We start from the raw sequence: 23,928 nt of genomic DNA, 5'->3' as shown, positions 1-23,928 counted from the left end.
CAAAATCTTGAGCTTCCCAAAACCCTAGAAATTGGAGAGAAATTTATTACTCCCTCCATCTCATAAATTGGCTCCCTACAAAATTACGTGCAATTTTCAAATTTAAAAGCAATGTATTTTCTAAAATAATTTTTTGAATTTTTTAAACTATTTCAAAAGATCTCATTGAGTTCTTTTAAATAAGACACATATTGCACAAAAAGTTACTGTATTTTGGTAAGTACATTATTTTAAAATTGCACATAATTTGTATAACACTAACTTTATGGGATGGAGAGAGTAGAAGAGAATGATTGAAAAAAAACCTACATATAAATCAGAAAGACATACTGTAATAGAATCGTTAATAAAAAAAATCGAAATATAAAAGACTTACAAGGAGACCAAGCCGCGATTCGAAATGATGACTCCTCGTCTTCGTCTTCTTCTACAGACGGGCTTTAGCGGGCGAGGAGAGACGGCAGAAAGGACTCGCGAACGACACAGGCTACGTTACGGTCATTAGGTTTATAAATAATACTCTTATATAGTATATGGGCCAGGACTAAAAATTGAGATAATTGTTCCATGCTCCGAGACCATTGCTATGTGGTGGTCCAGACAAACCACAACCAAATAATGTTGCCGGGTCCATACACTTGAGGGTGTGCTTCACAAAAAATTATTCAAATTATTCTAGGGCACCACCACGCTAAACTATTACTACTAATAGTGGCACACCTTGTGTCCACCATCAATTAATTAATTAGTAATATACTAAATAAGCTAAATGACTTTTTCCTTTTTTTTGCATTTATTAGTTTTTCATTGATTTTTTGAGAATTATTGTTTCTTCATGACAAAAGTAATCTAAAAAATAAAAAATTACGATCAAAAATTAATTTTTTTTGAATAAAGACGAAAATAAGCCAATTTTTTCGTCTTTATTAAAAATAAATAGATTTCGATCTTTTTTTACTTTTTAAATTCCTCGTCATGAAGAAGCAATAATTTTAAAAAAAAATCGACAAAAAACTTACAAATGCAAAAGAAAAATTGAATAAGAACAAAAAAAATAAGCCATTTGGCTTATTATGCTAAACAACCCCTAAGTAAATGTGTTGTGTACATGTACTCTCCAGCCTTGAACCACGCATTCCAAAATTTTCAGATTTTTCAATATGAGTTTATTTTATTCACACTTCCAAAATTTAATTCATAACTATAGATACATGTCTTCCCGTGCATAGAGTACTGAGAACGATGCTACCATGCATCGAACATGGGGTGGCCAGAAAAAAATTAAACAACATTTTTTGTTATCAAATAGCATTGTACTCATTCGATACACGAGGCCAAAAAAACCAGTAATGTGAATTTTTTGGCCCTTGCATCGAATGGGTAGCTACTCCCTTTTTAACTTTTATCAGCATATTTTTCAGAGAAAGTGACTCCTAGGGGTGTTAGCCGAAACCGGAAAATCGACCGAAACCGGAAAAATTGGACCGGACCGAATTTTTTAAACCGGTTGAATAATTTCGATCCGGTTCCGGTTTTAAAAATTTTACAAACCGGTTTTCCGGTTCGGTTTCCGGTTTACGTCTTCTAAAAACCGGTCGAAACCAGACTGGATATATTATATAATATAATATAATATATACATATATATATATACATATATGTATATATATACATATATGTATATATATACATATATGTATATATATATATATATATATATTAACCCCTTTACCAATTGAGCCCTAAATTCCCAAAAAAAAATTCATTCTACGCCGCATCCCACAATCCCCTCTGTCTCAGACCTCCCACTTCTCCCAGCTCTCAGCCTCCCACCACGATTTGAATCTCTCTCTCTCTCTCTCTCTCTCTCTCTCTCTCTCTCTCTCTCTCTCTCTCTCTCTCCTACCTATCAACGAGTTCCTCGGCCAGCTGCTATCTCTCTTCTCCTGTCAACGACGAGGAACGACCAGTGATCCATGAGGCGATCCGGCCGACTGTCTCCCATTCTGTCCACTCACACGTAGGTTTCTCTCTCTGTCTCTGTGTTTGTTTGCTCTTTTTTTTCTCTAATCAGAACTTTTGCAAGTCCTTACGGTTTCATCGGCTGTCTCATCTCGTATGAATAGATCTGTTGTTGTTTTTGCTGTGAAGGGTGGCTTTTGATCTGTTGTTGTTTACTTGTTTCTGCTGTTTTTTTTTTTTTTTTTTGTAGATGGATGATTCTGGTGTTACTGGTATTGGATCTAATAATGTTGATAATGAACCCATCACAGTGGATGAACAGAGTCCGAAACGTAGTCCAAAACGTAGTCCGAAACGTAGGGCTAATCAGTCTGAAGTCTGGGATCATTTTGAGAAATTGAAAAAGGTTGAAGGACAAAAGCAAAAGGCTGTTTGTAACCATTGTGGCCAAATATATACTTGTGATTCAAATTCTAATGGGACATCATCAATGAAAACACATATTAAGTTGATATGTAGACAGTATGAGTTTAGCCAGTACAATTTGAAGAAGAACCCAGGTAAGAGACAAAAAACTCTAGCGTTTGAACCCGTGAATGGAGGAGGCACCGGCGCGGTTCCAAAGCTTACCTCCGTTAACTTTAGTGTGGAGGCATGTAGAAAGGCCTTGGCTGAAATGATTATTCTTGATGAGTTGCCATTTCGTTTTGTTGAGGGTCAAGGTTTTAAACGATTCATATACGTGGTGCAACCAAAGTGGGAAAATCCGCCAGGTAGATTAATGGTCGCAAAAGATTGTATGAAAATATACCAAGATGGGAAGAAATCTTTGAAAAGAGAACTTAAAGACCAACGAATTTGTCTTACCACGGACACTTGGACTTCTCTTCAAAATCTTAACTATATGTGTCTCACTGCTCATTTCATTGATTGTGATTGGAAGCTTCACAAAAAAATTCTTAACTTTTGTTTAGTTCCAAACCATAAGGGAGAGACACTTGGTAAGGTGGTGGAAGAATGTTTGGTGGAATGGGGGATTGACAAATTTTTGAAAATCACAATCGATAATGCAAAATCCAATGATGGCATAATTGATTTTTTGAAGAAGAAGACCAAGAAAAGAGACACCACTATTCTAGACCACGAGTATTTACATGTTAGGTGTTGTGCTCGTATATTGAATTTGGTTGTACGTGAGGGGTTGAAAGATGTTGATGTGTCAATTGCAAGAGTGCGCAACATTGTGAGGTATGTGAGATCCTCACCGTAAAGGTATGCCAAGTTTAGATCATGTTGTGATAAAGAAAAAATTGTTTCTAAACTTGTGCCATGTTTAGATGTTGTTACTCGTTGGAATGCAACATACTTTATGCTGGACAGAGCTTTGATGTTTCAAAAAGCTTTTGAGAGACTGGAAGATGAAGATAATCTCTCACTTATTGTTGGTGTTAGAGAGGATGAGATTGGTGTAGAATCTGTAGATAATGAATTGGAAGGGGAAGTACATGGTGGGTTAAGTGACATTATGAATCTCGAGAAACAACATGAGAGGGGCCAAGGGAAAGGGAGAGGGAAACATGTAACACATGGTACTCCTAGTAGTGATGATTGGAATGTTGTGGAAATGTATGTTGAAGTTCTTAAGGTGTTTTACATTATAACCGAGAAATTTTCGAGTTCTTTGTATGTGACATACAATACATTTTTCAAAGAGATCATGACCATAAAAACTGCAATTGCTAAGTTGGAAAATAGTGATAACCCTAAGTTGAAGGTTTTGGCTAGTGGCATGAACAAAAAGTATGACAAATATTGGGGGAAGTTTGACAAAATAAACTCTTTATTGTTGTATGCCAATGTTCTTGATCCCCGTTACAAATTTGTTTATGTGAGATGGAGCTTGAACAAACACTATGAGAAAAGTATTGTTGAAAAGAAGGTTATTGAGATAAAGGAGCGGATGCTAAAGCTTTTTAATTGGTATGAGAAGAAGAGTGTTGAACATGAGAAAACACAAAATGTTGGTGAGTCCTTTAGAAGTGAGAAGGATTCAAAGGAGTATATGAATTTTTGTGAGGAAATGGACGATGAATTTGAGCGACACATGGAAGAGGAGAATAATATGGTGAGCAAATCGGAGTTAGAGAGGTATTGGTTGGAGAGCAAGAAAGACTCTAAAGTTCATGGTGATAAGTTTGATGTGTTGGCTTGGTGGAAAGTTAATTCTCCTAGGTATCCCATTCTCTCTCAAATGGTACAGGACATTCTAGCTATTTCGGTATCTACCGTTGCATCCGAATCCGTTTTTAGCACGGGAGGACGTATTCTTGATCCATACCGGACCTCTCTTTCTCCCAAAGTAGCAGAGGCCCTTATTTGTGCACAAAATTGGTTGAGGAGTCCTACTCAAATATCTCTTCGAGAGGCACTTGATGAGGTGGAGGTACTTGAATCCGGTAATACTCTTTAACTATAGCTTAACTGTATGAGTTTTGTTTTTTTAGTTCGTAGTTTAACTTGTTTTGCATTATAAATTTTTCTGTCATCTTTAGAGGTTTTGGAAGCATTGAAGGAGGATGAATCATGTGTCACTTATTTGTGATAAAAAGAAAGGAGTGAAGAACAAAGAGGTAAGTTCAAATCATGTGTCACTTTCCTTTTTATTCGTTTTTCTGTACACGAGAATTGGTTGTCCAGGCTGGAATTCAATGGTTTTTCTGGTTTGTGATAGCTGAAGAATCATGTTGAAGATCATTGCATGATTAGATTTTATTGTGAAGTTGAAATGCATATGAAAATTAGTAGTGAAGAATCTGGAATTAGGTGTTCTTTGGTTTGTGATATCTTAAGAACCATGTAAGAGATCATAACTTGATTCGGCTTTCGTTTTTGACTTTTTGGCATTAATGTGTCCTAAGCATGCACAACCTGGAGGTACGGTTGATACTTTACTCTCATTTTAATTGTTATTGTCATTTGGTTTTGTTGCTTGTTAATATGTTGCTGGAATCGGTCATGATTCAAGAACGTACTCATCCCAGTTTTTTTTTCTAATTTTTCCCTTTTTTGAATTGAATTTGCATTTTACTGCTGTTGTAATTTTAATAGTGGTGTTTTGTATATGCACTTTAATGGGAATATGTGCGCAAAAAGTACCATCAAGGTTTTAAATTCCTCCAACCTAGTCCGAGGTTATAAACTCTAGTAATTTCGATTGTCTTGATGGACTGAGAAGTGTAACCGATGCACATTCCAATGTCTTTGTAACATAGGCGCAATAAGAGGGGAGGAGAAGTTTTGGACTGATACTTTGATGACAGGGAGTAGTTGGTAACCTTTAAGAACACATGTTGATGGACTAGTAGATGTTTTACTCGTCCCAGAATTGTTTACTAGATATTCGAGCTTTAAATTGAAGCTAAGGAATGCCCTAACCATATACGATATAGCAATATTAGTATAAGTATTTTGGAAGATGGGGAATAGAGCCTGGTGGGAGATAGAGAAGGTTAACGAAATATTTGAACTCTTTTTCCTTTTTCTGTTTTTTGCTACTTGGGTATCAATGGTTTTTTCTCGACAACTAAATGGTGGAACTTTTAAAATAGGGGGATTATAAATGATAAACAAAGTGGTAAAAAATTAGCAAACAACCTCTTTATAGATGATGTTGACATGAAAATCCAGTTGTATTGTCCAGGAATCCCGGAGTTGAGGGGCACTTTAATTTCTCCTGCCAGGCAATAAAAGGAATGCATGTTAGTGTTGCTGAAATATGGAAGCATTGTGTTTCTGCGTCGCCTGTTTTTATGTTGCTGCTGCTGTGGTGTTGTGTTGCTGCTGGTTGCTGTTGGATGTTGCTAATGGTGGATACTGTTGGATGTTGCTACTGGTGGATGCATTTTTTTTTTGCCGCAGCTTGCTGTGTTGTTGAACATTCATTTTTTTTTCTTGTTGGGCTTGGCCCTTGGTTTGTAATTTAAAAGCCTATAAATTGTGTAATGGGCTTAATTATGTTTTTATGGGTTTTTTTTGATGTATTGGGCTCAAAATTGATCCTTTTTTGTTGGGCCCAAAAAAAGTGTTGAATTATGAATTTTTGTGGGTTGAATTGTGAATTTTTTGATGTGTTGGGCCTAAAATGTGGCCCATGAATGAAAACCGGATTAACCAAATAAACCGGACCGAAACCGGTTGAACCAGTCGAAACCGGACCGGTTTTATTTCAACCGGTTCCGGTTTTATTTCAACCGGTTCCGGTTTTAAAAATGCTCAAACCGGATAACCGGTTTCAACCGAAAAAATATCCAAAACCGGTTGAAACCGGACCGGTATCACCCCTAGCGACTCCACACACCTATTGATTGGTTTCTTGCTTGTTAACTAACGGTGTACCCATTCGATGCACAAAAGAGTTTTTTTCGCCCTCCCCATGCATTGAATAGGAGGGTTGTAAATGAACTGGGCCATTTGTGAACTGTTCGAGTCTCGGCTCAGTAAGGATTCGTTCAAGTTCGATTCGTCTATTAAATGAACCAAACCTGAACCTTACAGTTTTCAGCTTGGTTAGGCTAGCGAACCTGTAGTTGAATATAATTTATATAGTAATTCTTTAGGGGTCTATTTGCAAATATAATTTTTTTAGGTTATATATATAATTTAATACTTATTTTCTCCTAAATTTTGGGTTAGGTTGAGTTTATTGAGCCGAGGTAAGCCGAACCCGAGTCTTGACGAGCTGAATTCGAGCCTAGGTTTGGCCTGGACCGAACTTTAGCCAGAATAGTCTTAACAAACCCGAGATGAACTTAATAGGTTTCGGCTCGTTTACAACTCTTGGCACAACGCTAGTATGCCACTATTAGAATGGTGGACATATGGTGTGCCACTATTAGTTGGGCGCACCATTAGCCAACGTAGGACAAACTTACTAAAATTTAGTTTTAGTACAGAGACCGTAGGGATGACAATTTCCTCCGTACCTGATGAATACTTGCCCCACCCCACCTATTTGGAGGTGGGGTTTACCCAATAGTAGCAAGTGTAGTAAAAACATAAATTATCCCTACTCGGTTATGGGGTGAGTATGGTTTTGTCATCCCCATCCTCGATTACCCGTACTTATTTCAAATGTTAAGCCAAATTCATTGCTAAAACCGAAATTTGGCTTGTGAAAATCAACATAGTAACTCTATTAGTAAGCCAAAAAGTCGGGCCAAATTTAGCACCAAGTTTGGCTTTGCCAGACCACATCACCATTCACTCTTTCTTTATCTCAATTTCTAGCTATGAATTGGTTCCTTTCCGGCACAAGAACTAGTACTCCACGGTTCAAAGAACACTGGTTGCCCGAGCCACACGTCCCCGCCATCTTCACAAGCCGGACGGAGATTCGATTTGGAAATATGAAGTTGCCTGGTGTTCGCTTCCTCTGCACTTGCTGTCGTGGCCATTGTTGATCTTTGACAATATCAAAACCTAAGAATTCCTAGGTCTGCTCCTTCTCTCTCTAGAACCGCGACAATATCAAAACCTAGAGATGGGTAACAATCACAACAGAAAGCATTGCTAATGCCCAAAATTCCTACTAACGTTTAATTCATAAGCTAGAAATTGAGAAACATTCTACATAGTATAATCGAAAACACTGTTCTATGATTTACCCCAAAATAAAGAAGAAAAGAAAAGAAAACTTTGTTCAATAGTTACTGTTCATTTTGTTTCGTGTAACTTTTGCGTTGTCTCGGGTGACTTCTTGCCGGTGTGCCCTTGATTCTTTAATATTTGTAATCCTTTATAAAGATTAATAAATTCTTTTCTCTTACACAAAAATAACTTTTGCATTGTCCTACATAATTACAGTTTTACCCTTTTGACTTTTCTTATTTTACTTTTGTCGGGTGGGAGAGGATGAATTTCAAATTTTTGTTTGGAAGTAGGATGGGAGTGGATGGTTTGGCCTTATGCTATTAAGGCCTAGTCTCAAAAACAAAAACAAAAAAAGTCGCTTGACTTTTTTGTTATCTATATTGATTTTATTTTTTTGCATTTCTTATTTTTGCATCAAATTTTTTTTAATTATTTTTCGTTCGTCTCAACTAGAGGAATTGAAAAAATAAAAACTTTTGAGACTTTTTTTTGGATGTTTCCAGAAAAATTGGTAAAAATCATAATTTTTACTTTTCCGATTTCCTTCGTCGACATTAACCAATAATCTACAAGATCTTGGTGCAAAAATTACAAATGCAATAAAAAAATATATAATAATAATAACAAAAACAAAAACAAAACAAAAAAGATAGCCTACAAAGCCAGTAATTACACTTTTTTTTTTTGGGAAACTAGGCCTTGGTATATACGCATCCTTGGTTTCTTTCAGAGTTTGAGAATTTGGACACACGCAACTAGTTATATATCATGATTCAAAACTAAGTAACACGAAGATAGAGGATCTAGGTCAACTATTTATTTGACATGAACACAAATATATGTAACACGAATTGGTTGGATTAAAAAAACTCGATAATGACAGGGACGACTCTTTAGTTGTATGTGCCAACTTGCATGTTTATACAGTTATTAGTTAAGTAAGCAATAAACCTTCTTATTTGTGACGCGTGACTATTCCCCCCTAGTGTGATGTTAGACTGCCATTGAAATGCCGCAACTTCACAGCTCCACCAAGTACTACGTCCTTCACGAACGCTCCTAAAATCGCGTACTCTTTGAACGCTCTCGCGTCAGGTTTGCACCTTAAAAACGGAGGAAAAAACAGCCAAAAGCCGGTAACCATCACGAATCCAACAGTCAACGTCGTCGAGATCACCGGAGGCAACCGATACCTGCCCTTCAACGCCTTCTTCGTCGCAATCTCAACAACTAAACACACCCCGTGGAGAATGAAAAACCACGTGATCTCCCAATTGGGCCGCTTCCGGCCCAAGTAGTAGAACATAAGCTCATGCATCACGGCCGACACCACGAACGCGGCTAACACGGCTGGTAACGAGGCCGACTCCCGGCCCACGATCCACGTCCAGACGCTGAGGGTAGGATTGTATACGGTCGGGCGGAGGGCACGCGGGACCATCATGTTCCATCTACTCCCCCAGAAATCTTGTAACGAGGTGGAGAGATATGGCTCGTTGAACTGCGGCTCGAGTTGTAGCCCGAGAGTGGCTCGAACCAGGGCTGCGACCACGGCTAGCATCAGCTCCAACAAGAAGTATATATGGAAGCTGTAAATAACCAAAATAAACTTCGGGTGGATATGCTCACTGTAGTGGTAAATTTGCACGAAGGCGGCCAGTAGAAGCCCCTTGAGAATGTAATTCCAAACCGGTTTGTGGCCTTGTTTGGATTCCTGACGTGGGTTTTTTGGTTCTGTTTTTCTGATGGGGAAACAACCGATGGCGAGGAATTGGGAGGGAGAGAGAGTTGGGTCAGAGAGAGGGCCTTTGTCGAAGGCGAGCAGGAGGAGTTTGAAATTGGAAAGCCAAGCGATGAAGAAAGAGGTCATGCCTCCGAGGTGAGCGGAGTGGAGATGGAGAGGGAGGTATAAGAAGAGGCAAACGACAGGGAAGAAGGTGAGGAGTCTGGGTAGGCCTTTTGGGATTATTTTACTTGTGAATTTGCAGTATAATCGGGATATACTTACTGAGACCCATACCTTGATGAAGTTGCTTATCTCCTTATCTAAGCTGCAATATGGGTAGATGATCTCTCCCTCCATCTCTCTCTCTCTCTCTCTCTCTCTCTCTCTCTGTGACACTGCCATGCACACTTGACAGATACTATATATAAGTATAAAATACAGGCATAGAAAATGTGAAAATTAATTAAGCAGCAACGTACGACGCCAACAATTCAGGACTTTATGGAATAATAATAGTGGACTAGCTAGGGACTTTATGAAAATTGGAGTTGACCCGAGAGTGGCTTGAGTTATTCTGACACGCTGTGCGGCTGTAGCAAATAGAATGGGGCTCTACATAATTGTCATTGGGTGCTGTAGAATTGCAGATTGCAGAGGAAATCATGATTCATTAATTGTGTCCAATTGTCCTCCGTATAAAATGCTAAAAGTTTATGAAATTTATATATATTGTTGGATGTACTGGTAAGCGACCATCTCTAAAAGCTATTTGGGATAGTCTTTTTACCTTTTACCTCAGGAAAATTAGCTACAACGAATATCGGTAAGTAATATTTATGGATTCATAAAGCTGAAACTGCACAATTGAACAATTTTGCCCCTATGGATCGAGAAATAAAACTTACTGATTTTTCATCGGAGCCGATTTTTTTACAAGACCCCATAAAATAATATTTTAAAATTTATGGATATATTTCTAATTTTTTGTGGGACCAGAAGTGGGCATCACATAAAATGTAAGTATGTCATGTAGTGGAACAATGTAGTGTATTATGGGCCTGTTTGATAAAACTGAAAACTAAAACTAAATGCTGAAAAATTAAGTACTGAAAGCTGAATGCTGAATTTTTTAAGTTGAAAAGCTGTTTGGTAAACATATTAAGTACTGAATTAAAAAATAATAAATTAATTTTAGTTTCGATTCTCTCTTAATTTACTAATGGTCACAATATACATATAATAATGGTGGAATGGTGATTGTGGTGGTGGTGATGAAGTGGCGGTGGTGTTGGAGTGCTAGCGATAGTAATGTAATGGTGGTGGTGGAGTGACAGTTATGTAACGGTGGCCGTGAATGGTGGTGGTGTAATGGTGGTAGTGGCGGTGGACTGATGGTGTCACTACAAGAAATTACACAATTGCCGACTAAAATTCCCTACTAAAATAATTTTAGTCGCCAATTATTGAACAATTGCTGACTAAAATAAATTTTAGTCAGGAAATAATAATATTTGCCGACTAATAAATAAATTTGGTCGGCGAATATCAATTTTCCCACTAATTTAAAACCCAATAAGTGAAAAATATTTCCCAACTAAATAATTTAGTAGGGAATAGTTATATTTTCGGACTAAAATTAGATTTAGTCGGCGAATATCAATTTTTTCCAAAATTTAAAAAAAATTAATAAATGAAAAACATTTCCCGACTAAATAATTTAGTAGAGAATATCAATCTTTGCCGACTAAAATTAGATTTAGTCGGCACATATCAATTTTTTCCAAAATTTAAAAAATTAATAAATGAAAAATATTTCCGACAAAATAATTTAGTAGGGAATAGTAATATTTGCCGACTAAATTTACATTTGGTCGGCGAATATCAAATTTTCCTTCCTTCTAAACAAAATTTCAAGAAAGGAAATATTTGTTGCAACGACATTGATCACACGATGAAACTTTCCTGATCGAAGCCGTTCAATTTTTTTCCCGATCGAAAGCAAATTTTTTTGTCTTTATTCAAAAAAATTGGATTTTGATCATAATTTTTTACTTTTTAGATTCTTCTCGTCATGGCGATATAATAATCCCCAAAAGATTGACGAAAAACTAACAAATACGAAAAAATTTGAATAAGGACAAAAAAAATAAACCATATTTAGTCGGCAATTACATTTGCCGACTCTCATTCCCAGACTAAATTGCCGACTAAATTATTTAGTCGGGAAAACCCTTTGCCGACCAAAAAGTGGACATTTGGCGACTAAAATGTTAGTCGGGAATAGTGTAATTTGTTGTAGTGTGTAATGGTAACAGTGAGTGGTGTCGGTGGAATGATAGTTGTGCAATGGAAACATTGTGGTGGTGGCGGCGGCGGCGGCGACGATGTGGCAGTGGTGGTGGCAGTGTGGTAATGGTGGTGGTAGTGATGGAGTGATAGGGGAGTGGTGGTGGTGGTGGAGGGATGGTGGTGATGGAGTGGTGGTGGTGGTGGTGGAGTTCTTGTACGGGTGGTGGAGTGGTAGTGGTGGTGGGAGTGGTAGTGGTGATTAAATCTAAGTACACAAGAATTCAGCCAAAATTAAGTAGCTCAAATCTATTTAATTTTTTTCAATTTTTTAGTCTATATTTTAAGTAGCACTTAATTTGTTAATCAGTGTATAATATCGTTATCAAACCTACTGAATCACTTATTACTTAATTGATTCAATTTTAAGAGCTGAATTTAGGTTATCATACAAGATCTATCTTTAGTGTTTTTACATGAATTGAAAACCAATAATGTGAAGATGTGGTTGGCATTCAAGGATTACATGGCAGCTACGTGGCTGTTAAAGAATTACTGTAGAATAACAATTACTACATTACCACAAATGCACACAAACATTTTAGAAACACATTCACATCTTTTGGTGGGTTCCATACATACTAGATGTGATGTGTGTGGATCTCAATGTGAATGTGAGTAAATTTATATAAATATTTGTATTTGTATTTGTAGTTGTAGAATGATTGTTATAGTAATAGATCAACTTTTGTCTACACAACAAGCTCGTCGGTAAAGGTGTCACACTCTCCAATTTTTAAACTATTTTACCGACGAACTAAGTTACGTTTGTTGACATACTGCTGATGCAAAATTACATTGTGAAATTTACACCTAAATTTGGCCAAATTTTAAAAAGGGATTTATCAATCAATTAATGGCTGAAAATGTTATTTTGGGCCTTGATTGAATTTGTGGTGTACCACATTGGGGTCGAATTGAAATTGGAAGTTAATGGGCCATGTTCATCTCATCAAAATTAAAGTCCTAATTAGTTTTGGGAAAGTGACGGTTCAGGACGTGTTTTGATAGTTAATATCCGTCAAGAATATACTAAGAACATTTATTAATGCTGAAAATGTTATTGACGGATATTAATTTTCAAAACACGTCATTGGCCATCTTTTTCCCATTAGTTTTTCAGGTCTTGACATATCTTTAGATTTATTCGGCCCGAAAAGGAAGACGTCCAAATGGATATAGCGGAATGAGGGGTAAAGAATAAAATTCTTAAAGCCTGGGGATGCACGGTCAAAAAAGAGAGCTTTTAGTTGATTGCCTCTTTTCGGAGGGCATTTAGGCCATTTTGTAGAAAAGCTTTCCAATCAGGCTAGGGGTGTCAAACGTGCCTGCCGTGCCGTGCCGTGCCATTCTACTTCCGTGCCAACCGTGCTTCGTGTCGTGCCGTGTCGTGCCCATTTACTTCATCGTGCCATGTCGTGCCGTGCCGTGCCGCGCCCGTGCCGTGCTGTAGTGGGCTATTTTGCTTTGTCGGGCCATGTCGGGCCATGCTTTTTTTAAATCGTGTCGTGTCATGCCGTGCCCGATTAATTAATCGTGCCGCATCACGCCGTGCCTTTTTTTGTCGGGTCGTGTCGTGTCGTGTCTTTTTTGTCGGGTCGTGCTGTGCCGTGCCCCTTTTTGTCGGGTCGTGCCGTGTCGGGCCATGTTTTTTTAAATCGGGTCGTGTCGTGTCGTGCCGTGTCCGATTAATTAATCATGATGTGCCCTTTTTTGTCGTGTCGTGCCGTGCCTTTTTTGAATCGTGCCATGCCGGCCCGTTTACTTAATCGTGTGTCGTGCCGTGCCTTTTTAAATCGTGCCGGGCCGTGTTGCCATCGATTTTAGCAAGACCCTCTGGGATAATTCCCCACTCTAAACAACCGCTCACCCCCAAGAATTCAAGTCCATAGCATAGCTTCTCATGAAGAGGAACATACGGAGCAAATAACAATCGCGTAAAACATTTTAAAGTACCAGACAATTTCAATCACTCAACGCCAGGAGTCCTGCTTAAATATCCTATCCTGTTTTCACCTAAAATGATTTTGTCATGTGTCATTCAGATAAGCACCATTAAATAGTTGTACTGAAAGTGAAAAGTTCCTAATTCTCGTGGCTGCAACTAACATGGATGACATGGTCCCATCTTGGAAGAACCCAAATACATGGCTTTCCTTACAAGCCAGTGAATGAGCTCGTAGAACTATTCTATCTCTTTCATATGATGTTTCCTCCCCGGCAATCAAAATAAAAGATTGAAAGCTATGCATTAGACATGAAACCACAACGGGAAAAATGAAAAAAAAAAAAATTCAGTATCAATTTCTTTGAGGAATAACATCAAAGACTTGGTGCCCAAACGCACCCAACAACCGCAACATACTTGTTTCAACCCGCAACCGCTTCATTCACCGAGTATTGCAATCACACCCACACAAAAAACCCAACTGTTAAACCAGATCAAACCAACAATTCGGTTAAAAAAAAAGAAGGAAAAAAAGAAACATACAGAAGAGAAGGGCTTTGTCCCATCTTACCGGCTTTGGTACGAGTAGTACAGATCCCATCTTACCGGCTTTGAGGAGCACAGATCAATGGCAATTCTGAATCAAGTCTGATAACGTTTGGATACTGATTGCCACTGTGCATTGCATAAATTGAGCCATAGAACAGAGTTGCGCAAAGTGATACAAGAGCAAGCAGTAAACAACTTGCGGGGTGTTTAATTGAAATGCAGTACCCAATAAGCAAATTTAGATTACTCCAACATTATAAAACAACAAAAAAAATACACTAAGTGCCCAATCCCACAGAGAATATTTACAGAATAGATCCCAACGAGCAGATTTAGATATACACATCATTTCGTTGGGATTGGGGGTCATAAATGGATCGAACAGTTAATTGTTCGAGTTTGATTTGAAACTTAACGAGCTTCAAAACATGTTCAATTTTAAGCTTGTTTATGCGATGAGCCGATCTTGAACAAGCTTTATCGAGCCATAGATGATCTCGAGTATCTCGGAAATTTTTATACATCACAAGCCAAAGGAGCCGAGTAGTAGCTTTTTTGAGCTTGCTATGAAAGCTTAAATGAGCTTTAGAAAAATGTTCAAGCTTGCTTTATCTATGTACCAAACTGATCTTGAACGAGCTTTTAAGGAACAAGCACCAACTCGAACTCAAGCAGCGTGGGTTTTTTATCAGCCCTAACTAGAACGAAACCAAATTCCAATTCATGATGTATATAAATCTCCACTAAGAACTATCAACTTTACCTCTCGCAAAACCCACAATGGTTCTGAACCTCGGTAGTGACAACGGAAACCCACAATGGTTCTGAACCTCGATAGTGACGACAGAAGAGCCGAAACACCCATTACGGAAATCGCCCCTTTTTTGCATAAAACTGTGGTATTGATACTTGTGTGTTGCAAAGAAGCCATTCCAGCTGCCTTTCCTTCCTTGTATCCACTAATTTTTTGGCCATGGACAGTGGGTAAGCAACCAAACGTATTGGAGAAGATGATATGGAGAGATGCGAAAAAGATAAACCTCTTGTAATTATGCAAAAAATTGTTCGAAATGGTTACCTGGTAGTACTGCAAGAGATGATGAATGATGCAAAGCTGAAGGAAAATGGGGTTTTGAGTGGCCCAACTTGAGCGAGAGAGACGCTGAGAGTGAGAGAGAGAGACGTTGAGAGAGTCAGAGACTCAGAGAGAGGCGTTGAGTCGTTGAGATGAGAGTGAGAGATACCGAGAGGAGTGAGTGGGCTGCTAGGGCTTGCGCCTCTCGTCTCTTTCAATTTATACGAGCGTGTGATCATGTGCAACAGTCGCACCATAATCCATATGCACTTAATAAAGAAAAATTCTCGTAAAATCCTATAATGCACCACTTGAGAGTCGCCCGAGTAGTTTTTTGAAAATCGAAACCGTCTACCTTTTATGTGGGAGTGATTATATTATTCGTGCAAAAAATAAAATAAATTGGTTACCGTTATATACTTGATCGCACATAACAAAAAAAATTCTATTAATAATCTACGTCCCGATGAGAAGGCTTTCAAAACCCGATAGACCCGAAAAATTGCAAAAGTGATTAAAACACCAAGAACAATGAAATTAACAGTATGGATCGTCATACTTGTATTGCAATCGTGTGACTAGTATACATTGGACTATAGCGGAATACAATAGTTTAGAACTAGATAAGTTAGATGTATAGATTTGAAAGGTAGCTACAGACTCATGTTTTCGAATATTCGATCTAAACCGTTACGATTTAAGATCTTATTAAATTTATCATTCTCCCCAAAATAGGTGATAATCAGATGTCGGAAACCACGTGATCAGAACACATTCGGTACTTCCAAAAACATTAAAGTCCTATAATGCACCACTTTAGGGCCACTCGAGTTGTTTTTTGAAAATTGGAACCGTCTACCTTTTCTGTGGGAGTGATTATATCATTCATGCAAAAAATGAAGTAAATTGGTTATCGTTATATATTTGATCGCACAGAACAAAAAAAATTCTATTAATAAATTTACGTCTTGATGAGAGGGCTTCCAAAACCTGATAGACCCGAAAATTTGCTAAAGTGATTAAAACACCAAGAACAATGAAATGAACGGTATGGATCGACATACTTGTGTTGCAATCGTGTGGCTAGCGTATAAGAGGCCCGTTTTTATAAAATAGAATTATATAATATATATTACTTGTTCTAATAATAAACACTAATAGATTGTTGGTTTTGGTGGTTTGAGATGTGTGTCAAGTCCCCAAGAACTTGGGTTCGAACCCCATAGAGATTATTTTTTTAAAAACCAATTTTTTTTAAATTATTATTTTTTCTTATTTATTTTCTATATATATATATATTTAAAAATCTTTATAAGATAATACGCATTATATATATCAATATATGTGTAGTAATTGGTATATTATCATGTTTGAATTTTGATTCAAAACAAAATTCAAACATGATAATATCTTGATCATATAAAATATTTTAAAAGCTTATTTTACTTAAATAAAAGGAAAAGATTAATAAATTATTGGACTATCAAAAAATACATAGAAATAAAGTAAACTATAATATGAAATCCCTTGTTTATTTAATAGCATATATATTTTTTTGGTTTTTCCATACCTCGTGTCGTATCCGTGCCGTGCCGTGCCGTGCCTAACTAGAACTGTGTCGTGACTCGTGCCCCATCCCACTTCCGTGCCGTGCCCGTCTAAGACCGTGTCGTGCCGTCCCGTGCCAAGCCAACTTCCGTGCCGTGCCCGTGTTGTTCCCCCTCACTTCCGTGCCCGTACCGTGCCGTGTGCCTATGTCGTGCCGTGCCGTGTCTGGCTAGAACCGTGTCGTGCCGTGTCGTAATTCGTGCCCCATCCCACTTCTGTGCCGTGCCTGTGCCGTGCCCATCTAAGACCGTGTCGTGCCGTGCCGTGCCAGGCCAACTTTCGTGCCGTGCCCGTGTCGTTCCCACTCACTTTCGTGCCCGTGCCGTGCCTCGTGCCCGCTAAGACCGTGTCGTTCCCGTGCCGTGCCAGGATTAATCCGTGCCCGTGCCCGTGCCGTGCCGCCTTCAAACGTGCCGTGCCCGTGCCGACCCGACCCATTTTACACCTCTAAATCAGGCCAGTCATCTGTTCCATAAGCGCATTAAAGGAAGGAGGAAAAGGTGATTTGTGGGTCCTCATAAATTTTTTCTATGTAAAATCTTTATGGGAAAATAACGGCTCATGACATGTTTTGATAATTAATACCTGCTAAATACATGTTGGGAATATTTGTTAATGCTGAAAATATATTTAACGGATATTAATTAATTAACAAAACACGTCATTGACCGCCATTTTTCCAATCTTTTTTTCGGCAAAAGAAACTTTTATAAATCTCGAAAGGTTACATCTAGGGGGAACATCGAAAGTACACGACACTTATGAGGTTAGACAAAGAAGAAAAAAGGGGAGAAACACTAAAAGTAAGCATCCAACAGACAGATGGACAGATCACCTGACACACTTCAAACACATATTATAATTTCACCTTTCTAACTTCATCAAGGAAACCTTTAAAACCCTCCACAATGTATACCTTGATATCAAACTTCACCTTAATCCACATCACGACTCTGGTTTTGATCACCTCATCCATTTGCCCTACTCCTGTTGAAGCATTATTGAACACGTAGTCATTTTTCGCCAACCACAATGACCAAATTGTAGCAAAGAATGTCGTTACCCACAAATGATTCTCCAAATTTCTAAATCTATTATCGAACCACCAAGTAAAAAGAGGTTCCAAAGATTGAGGACACACCCATCTCACATGCCACCAATTCAGGATCAAAGAGCAAACATCCCATGAGAATTTACAATGTAGAAAAAGGTGTTGGGGTGTCTCCAAATGCATAGAGCACAACGGGCAAAGTGCTGAATTGCCTTCAAGGATCAAGTTTCTACTTTGAAGCACAGATCTAGTAGCCACTCTATCCTGAAGGGCTATCCACACAAAAATCTCCACCTTAGGAGGGCTGAGATTTTTTCAGATTGTTTCCAAAAATACCAGATTTCTTACATTTCCAGACTGTTCCCATTTGTTGTACATTGATTTCACCGAGAAACAACCATCAGAGGCCCACCTCCACTTCAACAAATCACGTTAAGAAAGATCCAAAGTCACAGCATGAAGTCTTTTTTGTAAATCCTCCAGTTGTTGAATTTCCCAATCATACCAAATTCTTCGGAATAGCAGATTCCAATTCTCCACTCCACTACCACCTTTCACAACATTGATCATCTCATTTTTTTGCAATGACTTGAGGTAAAGACGTGGTAAAAACTACTCATCTCATTTTTCCAATCTTTATATCTATATTATAAAACAGAACAGTTTTCCATGAAAATATCTATGCATACAAATATAGCACATTTTACAACCGTTCGATTGTACTTCCTATTAACTTTGTAGTCATCCGATCAAATGAATATTTCCTAATGTATAAACCTACACTAATGTAAACGTTTTCCAAACTTTCAAATTATATGTTGACCTATTGCTAGCATTAAAGAGGATTTCCTTTTAAATTTTACACATTTCCCCTAACTAAACATATCCCCTTCCTTTTCCAATTTATTTTGATTTACTTTTGTTCCCTTTTCTCAGCATTAATTGTACAAGTATATCCTACCTATCCTATATGACTACCTAAATAAGTAAATTCAAATTTTATTGACCAAAGAAATGTCATAATTGATTCCATGATTTGGGCATCTATATTATAGAGTACGTAATAAGAAAATTTCGATCTGACCTTAGTATATATGATTTGGGCATCGATTTAACCAAAATATTTAGTATTTAAGTACTTAGAGCATTCCTCTCTCTATCTCGTGTGGTTCTCGATTTGACCATAGCATTGGCTCCTCCACATTGAAGCCGCAGACCACCACTCTGAATGAACAGTAACTACTTTGTATTTATAGCATTTTTGACTTATTCATTGAATCTCATGTTCTCTATATTTATCTCACTGTTTGTCTAATTTTGTGTTTTGTTTCATTTTCTTTTTAGCTTCAAAGGCACTCAATTGATGGTGGGGAAAACTTTTTCACCCTAAGTATTTATTGTTCAATTAAAGAGGGTTGACAACTCTTATGAAAATGTTATATATATCATAACCATTTTTTTTCCAGACTCTACGTTAGAAGCAAGCAAGTTTCACGGCATCTCTCTACGTTGATTTACCTTCTTGATTTATTCAGGGGAGTGCACAGCTTTTGCGGCAGTGTTATTTGTGAGATTTGTGCCGAATTCTCTATCTCCCTCTCTCAATCCCTCTCTGTGACGGTGTTGTCCATGAGATTTGTGCCTAAATTCTCTAACTCTCTATCTGTTGGAACACATGGCTACAATTTCGGGGAAATATATGAATATCCATGAGACTTTTCTAACTCATTCTTTTCTAAATGTTGTTGAAATTTTCATGAATAAAAATAAGTTTCCCGTTGATAAAAAGAAAAAAAAATACGTATATGAGTTGTGTTGAGATGGATTCACGTTACTCTTCAAAAGCACAAAAAATGATACGATTGCATATTATATACATGAAAGATGGAAAATGTTTCCCAAGTCAATTGGAGGTCTAATGCCTTGATCGAAAAAAATGAAAGAAAAAGGTTCAAAGCAATAGAGTTGGTTGGAAGCATAAGAGGCTAGAAATGGGGAGATTCGTCTCTATTAAAGATTCAGAACTCGGTTCATTGTTGTCGAGACGCTGAACATTGAACTGTAGGCTAGATACTCAAATATAGATTTTTCCAAAACACCTGCAAAACATAAACATCTAAATCGGGGACAAATAATCATAGAGCTATATTATAAAGAATGCGTTGTGTCATGCCTTCAGGAACAGACAAATTCAAAGTGCTATATGTCACGGGAACAACATGAATATTTGCAACGCGCTTGGTCGGCAAGGTGGTCAACAACAGAAAAAATTAATTCATTTAATTTCTTAAAGCCAACAAATTACCCATAAAAGGGCGACTTCAAGTCAACAAAAGTGGTTGTTGATCCTTATTTCTTTTGAAGAGCATTTCGGTCATTAGCCTTCATAAGCGTGTGAGAAGAAGGATAAAGGAAGATACCCTTTTTGGCAAGTTCTAATTTCTAATGTAAAAAAGAGAGCCTTCAGCCCTGACAGTCGTTATTCTTGAGTATAGGACAAGGCACGAGACACTTGACAGTTACGTGTGAAAGCAGCTCAAACTTGAAGCCGTAAAGATCCAGCCTCAACCACGCCTAACGCTTACTCAACTCAAGCCTAACGCTTACTCAACTCAATTCAATTATAAGTCAATAAATCAATTTTTTTTATTTTTATTTAAAAAAAAATTGAATTTTGATAATAATTTTTTACCTTTTAGATTTCTCTTATCATAATGATGCAATAATTTTTAAAAAATTGACAAAAAATTAACAAATACAAAAAAATTTAAATAAAAATAAAAAATTAAGTCAATTGACTTATTTAGCCCAACGAGATCTTAGTAGGTTTTCACTTTAGTTTTACTAAATATAGTACAATAGGACTCCTAATCCATGATTATTATAGGAGTAGTACCTAATCCATGATTGTTTTTTTGTGAAAAAAGAAACAATTAATTAATGAGCATGCGCGTGTAATGTTAAACTGCAGTGCCATTGAAATGCCGCGACCTCAGAGCTCCACCAACTACGTCCTTCACGAAGGCTCCTAAAATCGCGTACTCTTCAAACGCTCTTGCGTCCGCTTTGAACCTTAAAAACTGTGGGAAGAACAGCCAAAAGCCGGTACCCATCACAATCACGACGGTCAATGGCGTCGAGATCACCGGAGGCAACTGCCACCTGCCCTTCAACAACTTCTTTATCACTATCTCAACAACTAAACACACCCCGTGGAGAACGAAAAACCACGTGATCTCCCAAGTGGGCCGCTTCCGCCCCAAGTAGTAGAATATAAGCTCGTGCATCAGGGCCGACACCACGAACGTGGCGAACACGGCAGGCAACGGGGCCCACTTCCGGCCCACGATCCGCGTCGAGATGCTGAGGGTAGGATCGTATACGGTCGGGCGCAGTGTACGCGAGACCATCAAGTTCCATCTTTTCCCCCAGAAGTCTTGTAAGGAGGTGGAGAGGAACGGATCGTTGAACTGCGGCTCAAGCTCTAACCCGAGAGTGGCTCGAGCCAGGGTTGCGACGGCGGCTAGCATCAGCTCCAACATGAAGTATATGTGGAAGCAGTAGATGACCAAAATAACCTTCGGGTGTATACGCTCACTGTAGTCATAAATTTGCACAAAGGCAGCAATGAGAAGCCCCTTGAGAGCGTAATTCCTAACCGATTTGTGGCCTAATTTTTTGGTGATTTGGGGAGATGGGTTTGGTTTGGTTATGGATTCTGGAGGTGGGTTTTTTGGTTCGGTTTTCTTGATGGGGAAACAAGCGATGGCGAGGAACTTGGGGAGAGAGAGAGTTGGGTCGGAGAGGGGGCCTTTGTCGAAGGCGAGCAAGAGGATTTTGAAATTGGAAAGCCAAGCGACGAAGAAACAGCTCATGCCACCGAGGTGCATGGAGTGGAGATTGAGAGGGAGGTATAAGAAGAGGCAAATGATAGGGATGAATGTGAGAAATCTAAGTAGGCCTTTTGGTACTATTTTACTTGTAAATTTGCAGTATGATAGGGATGTAATAACTGAAACCCATACCTTGATGAAGTTACTTATCTCCTTATCTAAGCTGTAGTTTGGGTAGATGATCTCTCCCTCCATTTCTCCCTCCCTCTCTCTCTCTCTCTCTCTCTCTCTCTCTCTGTGTGACTCGGGAGAGAAAGAGTTCGGACTGGATGTGTATGTTGCTAACGTATTAATACAGGCACAGAGAAAGTGAAAACCAGCACCAGCGGGACCAGCGCAAATAGGGAAAGACATAAATTTCCTGGTTTTATTTATTTATTTTTTTGGTGCTAAGGAAAACAATTTTCCTGGTCTAAATGCACGCGAGTGGCCCAGTTTTTAATTTGGCGCAGAGAATCTAGTGCCGCTCAGGTGCAGGAATGAGGAAACTACCTTAACATTCGCCTAGTTACAGAGATATATAGACTGTGTTCTGGTTTAGTGTTTTAAAAAATACTGGAGTAATTACTTATTTGTAATTTTTAAGCTAAAAAATAAGCTTATTGAAATAAAAAAAATGCGATATAGATCTTGTTTAATGAGATTTATCAAACACTGCAAAAAAAATTGAAAAATTATTTTCGTAGACCCATTATTTTAAAACTTGAAAATATGTCCTTATTTTTTAAGTACTTATTTTGGAAGAACCGCGCGATCTCAGCCGTCCGTTTCAGCTTTAGACGGTTCGGATTTAAATGAAATTTTTCCGGGAAAAAGTTAAACACTCTTCTTCGGAAAAGTTTTATTAGAATCCAGACCGTTCAAAACACTTTGGACACTCGAGATTCACCTCCGTAAAAGCGTAAATAACTATTCACGAAAAGCTCTGTGAAAAAGTTTTTCACCTAGTTATATAGTGGGTTTTATGGTGTGTTCCCCTAACTAAAATAAGTACTTAATTTTTGAATTAAAGATGATATATTTTGAAAGAATGATTTATCTCGTAAATTAAGAAGTAAGTATTTAAAAATAAAAATATTAGCAGAATGGTGGTGTTTTTAGTGGACTTGGACAAGGGTGTCAAAAATAACAATGCCAGAATTATTTTTAATTGATTAAGATATCTCCTTTTGTGATGTTCCCAGGTCGTAAAATATTGTGTCTTTGAATGGTTAATGTAATAATGTCTTCGAGTGGTTAATGTTACGATGTCGAGTGGTTAATGTTACGATAGGGGGACACTGTAAAAAAAATATGCCATTTTTTAAAATGCTATGCCTAGCTAATGCCTTCGAGAGTTAAAATTTTATGTTGTTTTGTGGTAAATGTTATGCTTTTGAGTGGTAAAAATGTTTTGCCTTCAAGCCTTAAAATGTTATGCTTTCGGATAGTTAATGTTATGCATTTGAGTGATTATGTTATACGGGGACACGGTATCCCTAGAAAAGAGGGGCGTCATATTAGCATCTTCCAAAGCTGACAATGTTGTTCTATTGGTGTGATGCTATTTTCGCACTTTGAAGGGGATGTCACAAGTTGGTAAGTAGGAGCATCAAATTTGACAAAAGGAATGGTGGTAGTACATAAATTTGGTTACCCAGTCCTGTTGCTGAATTTAGCACAAAAGGTCAAAAAGATAAAAATCAAATAAAATTTGTTGATGTGATAAAATAACTTTGGGCATGGAATGCGGTAGAAGAATGGTAGGCTTGCTTTCACATGGGGGCAAATGGGTTGCGACCACATATTGAGGTAGGCAAAGCATCCTTTTCAGAATGAAAGATAATTTCGGCCTGTCTTTTAGAACATTCGTCTATATTCTACAAAGAATCAAAAATTTCAAAATTATGTAAAACTTTGTGTAATAGGGTAATTAAGAACCATCAAACAAGATCTAAATATTTGAAGCTAAAAGAGATAGATCGTCTTTTAGGAGATCCGAAATGATGAAATTGTAGCCAATAATTGAGACCATGTTCCCGCTAAACTATAAATTGTGGACTACAACTCTTTTGTTTTGTCTATTCAAATTTTTATCGCATTTATTAGTTTCGTATCAAACTTTATGTATTATTGGTTTGT

General features: G+C 37.8%; 2 protein-coding genes and 2 long non-coding RNA genes across 5 annotated transcripts; all 4 read right to left on the bottom strand.

Moving 5' to 3' along the window:
• Nucleotides 1–8,593: 8,593 nt before the first annotated feature.
• LOC131312904 (acyl-CoA--sterol O-acyltransferase 1-like) lies at nt 8,594–9,720 on the bottom strand. The gene has a single exon (XM_058340921.1). The coding sequence runs from the start codon at nt 9,692–9,694 to the stop codon at nt 8,594–8,596; it is 1,101 nt and encodes a 366-aa protein (XP_058196904.1). The 5' UTR covers nt 9,695–9,720.
• A 4,244-nt stretch (nt 9,721–13,964) lies between these two features.
• On the bottom strand, nt 13,965–14,258 carry LOC131312909 (uncharacterized). Its single transcript, XR_009196014.1, has 2 exons — nt 14,175–14,258; nt 13,965–14,112 (listed from the first exon to the last, which is right to left on the bottom strand). It is a non-coding gene; the product is annotated as an uncharacterized LOC131312909 (long non-coding RNA).
• A 153-nt stretch (nt 14,259–14,411) lies between these two features.
• Nucleotides 14,412–15,447, bottom strand: LOC131312908 (uncharacterized). Of its 2 annotated transcripts, XR_009196013.1 has the most exons (3): nt 15,259–15,447; nt 15,011–15,139; nt 14,683–14,972 (listed from the first exon to the last, which is right to left on the bottom strand). It is a non-coding gene; the product is annotated as an uncharacterized LOC131312908 (long non-coding RNA). The 2 variants fall into 2 exon arrangements; XR_009196012.1 differs by having other exon boundaries at nt 14,412–15,139.
• A 5,269-nt stretch (nt 15,448–20,716) lies between these two features.
• On the bottom strand, nt 20,717–22,126 carry LOC131312902 (acyl-CoA--sterol O-acyltransferase 1-like). The gene has a single exon (XM_058340918.1). The coding sequence runs from the start codon at nt 22,000–22,002 to the stop codon at nt 20,875–20,877; it is 1,128 nt and encodes a 375-aa protein (XP_058196901.1). The 5' UTR covers nt 22,003–22,126; the 3' UTR covers nt 20,717–20,874.
• Between the last annotated feature and the right edge of the window lie 1,802 nt (nt 22,127–23,928).

This window comes from Rhododendron vialii, chromosome 13a (genome assembly GCF_030253575.1).
Source record: "Rhododendron vialii isolate Sample 1 chromosome 13a, ASM3025357v1".
In the NCBI taxonomy this organism is placed as follows: Eukaryota; Viridiplantae; Streptophyta; class Magnoliopsida; order Ericales; family Ericaceae; genus Rhododendron; species Rhododendron vialii.
The sequence above is the reverse complement of the archived record's forward strand: the minus strand, read 5'-3'. Positions and strand labels throughout refer to the sequence as shown.

Bases quoted from the DNA above. Each gene is read 5' to 3' on its own strand.
- LOC131312902 (XM_058340918.1), bottom strand. From the start codon at position 22,002: ATGGAGGGAGAGATCATCTACCCAAACTACAGCTTAGATAAGGAGATA.
- LOC131312904 (XM_058340921.1), bottom strand. From the start codon at position 9,694: ATGGAGGGAGAGATCATCTACCCATATTGCAGCTTAGATAAGGAGATA.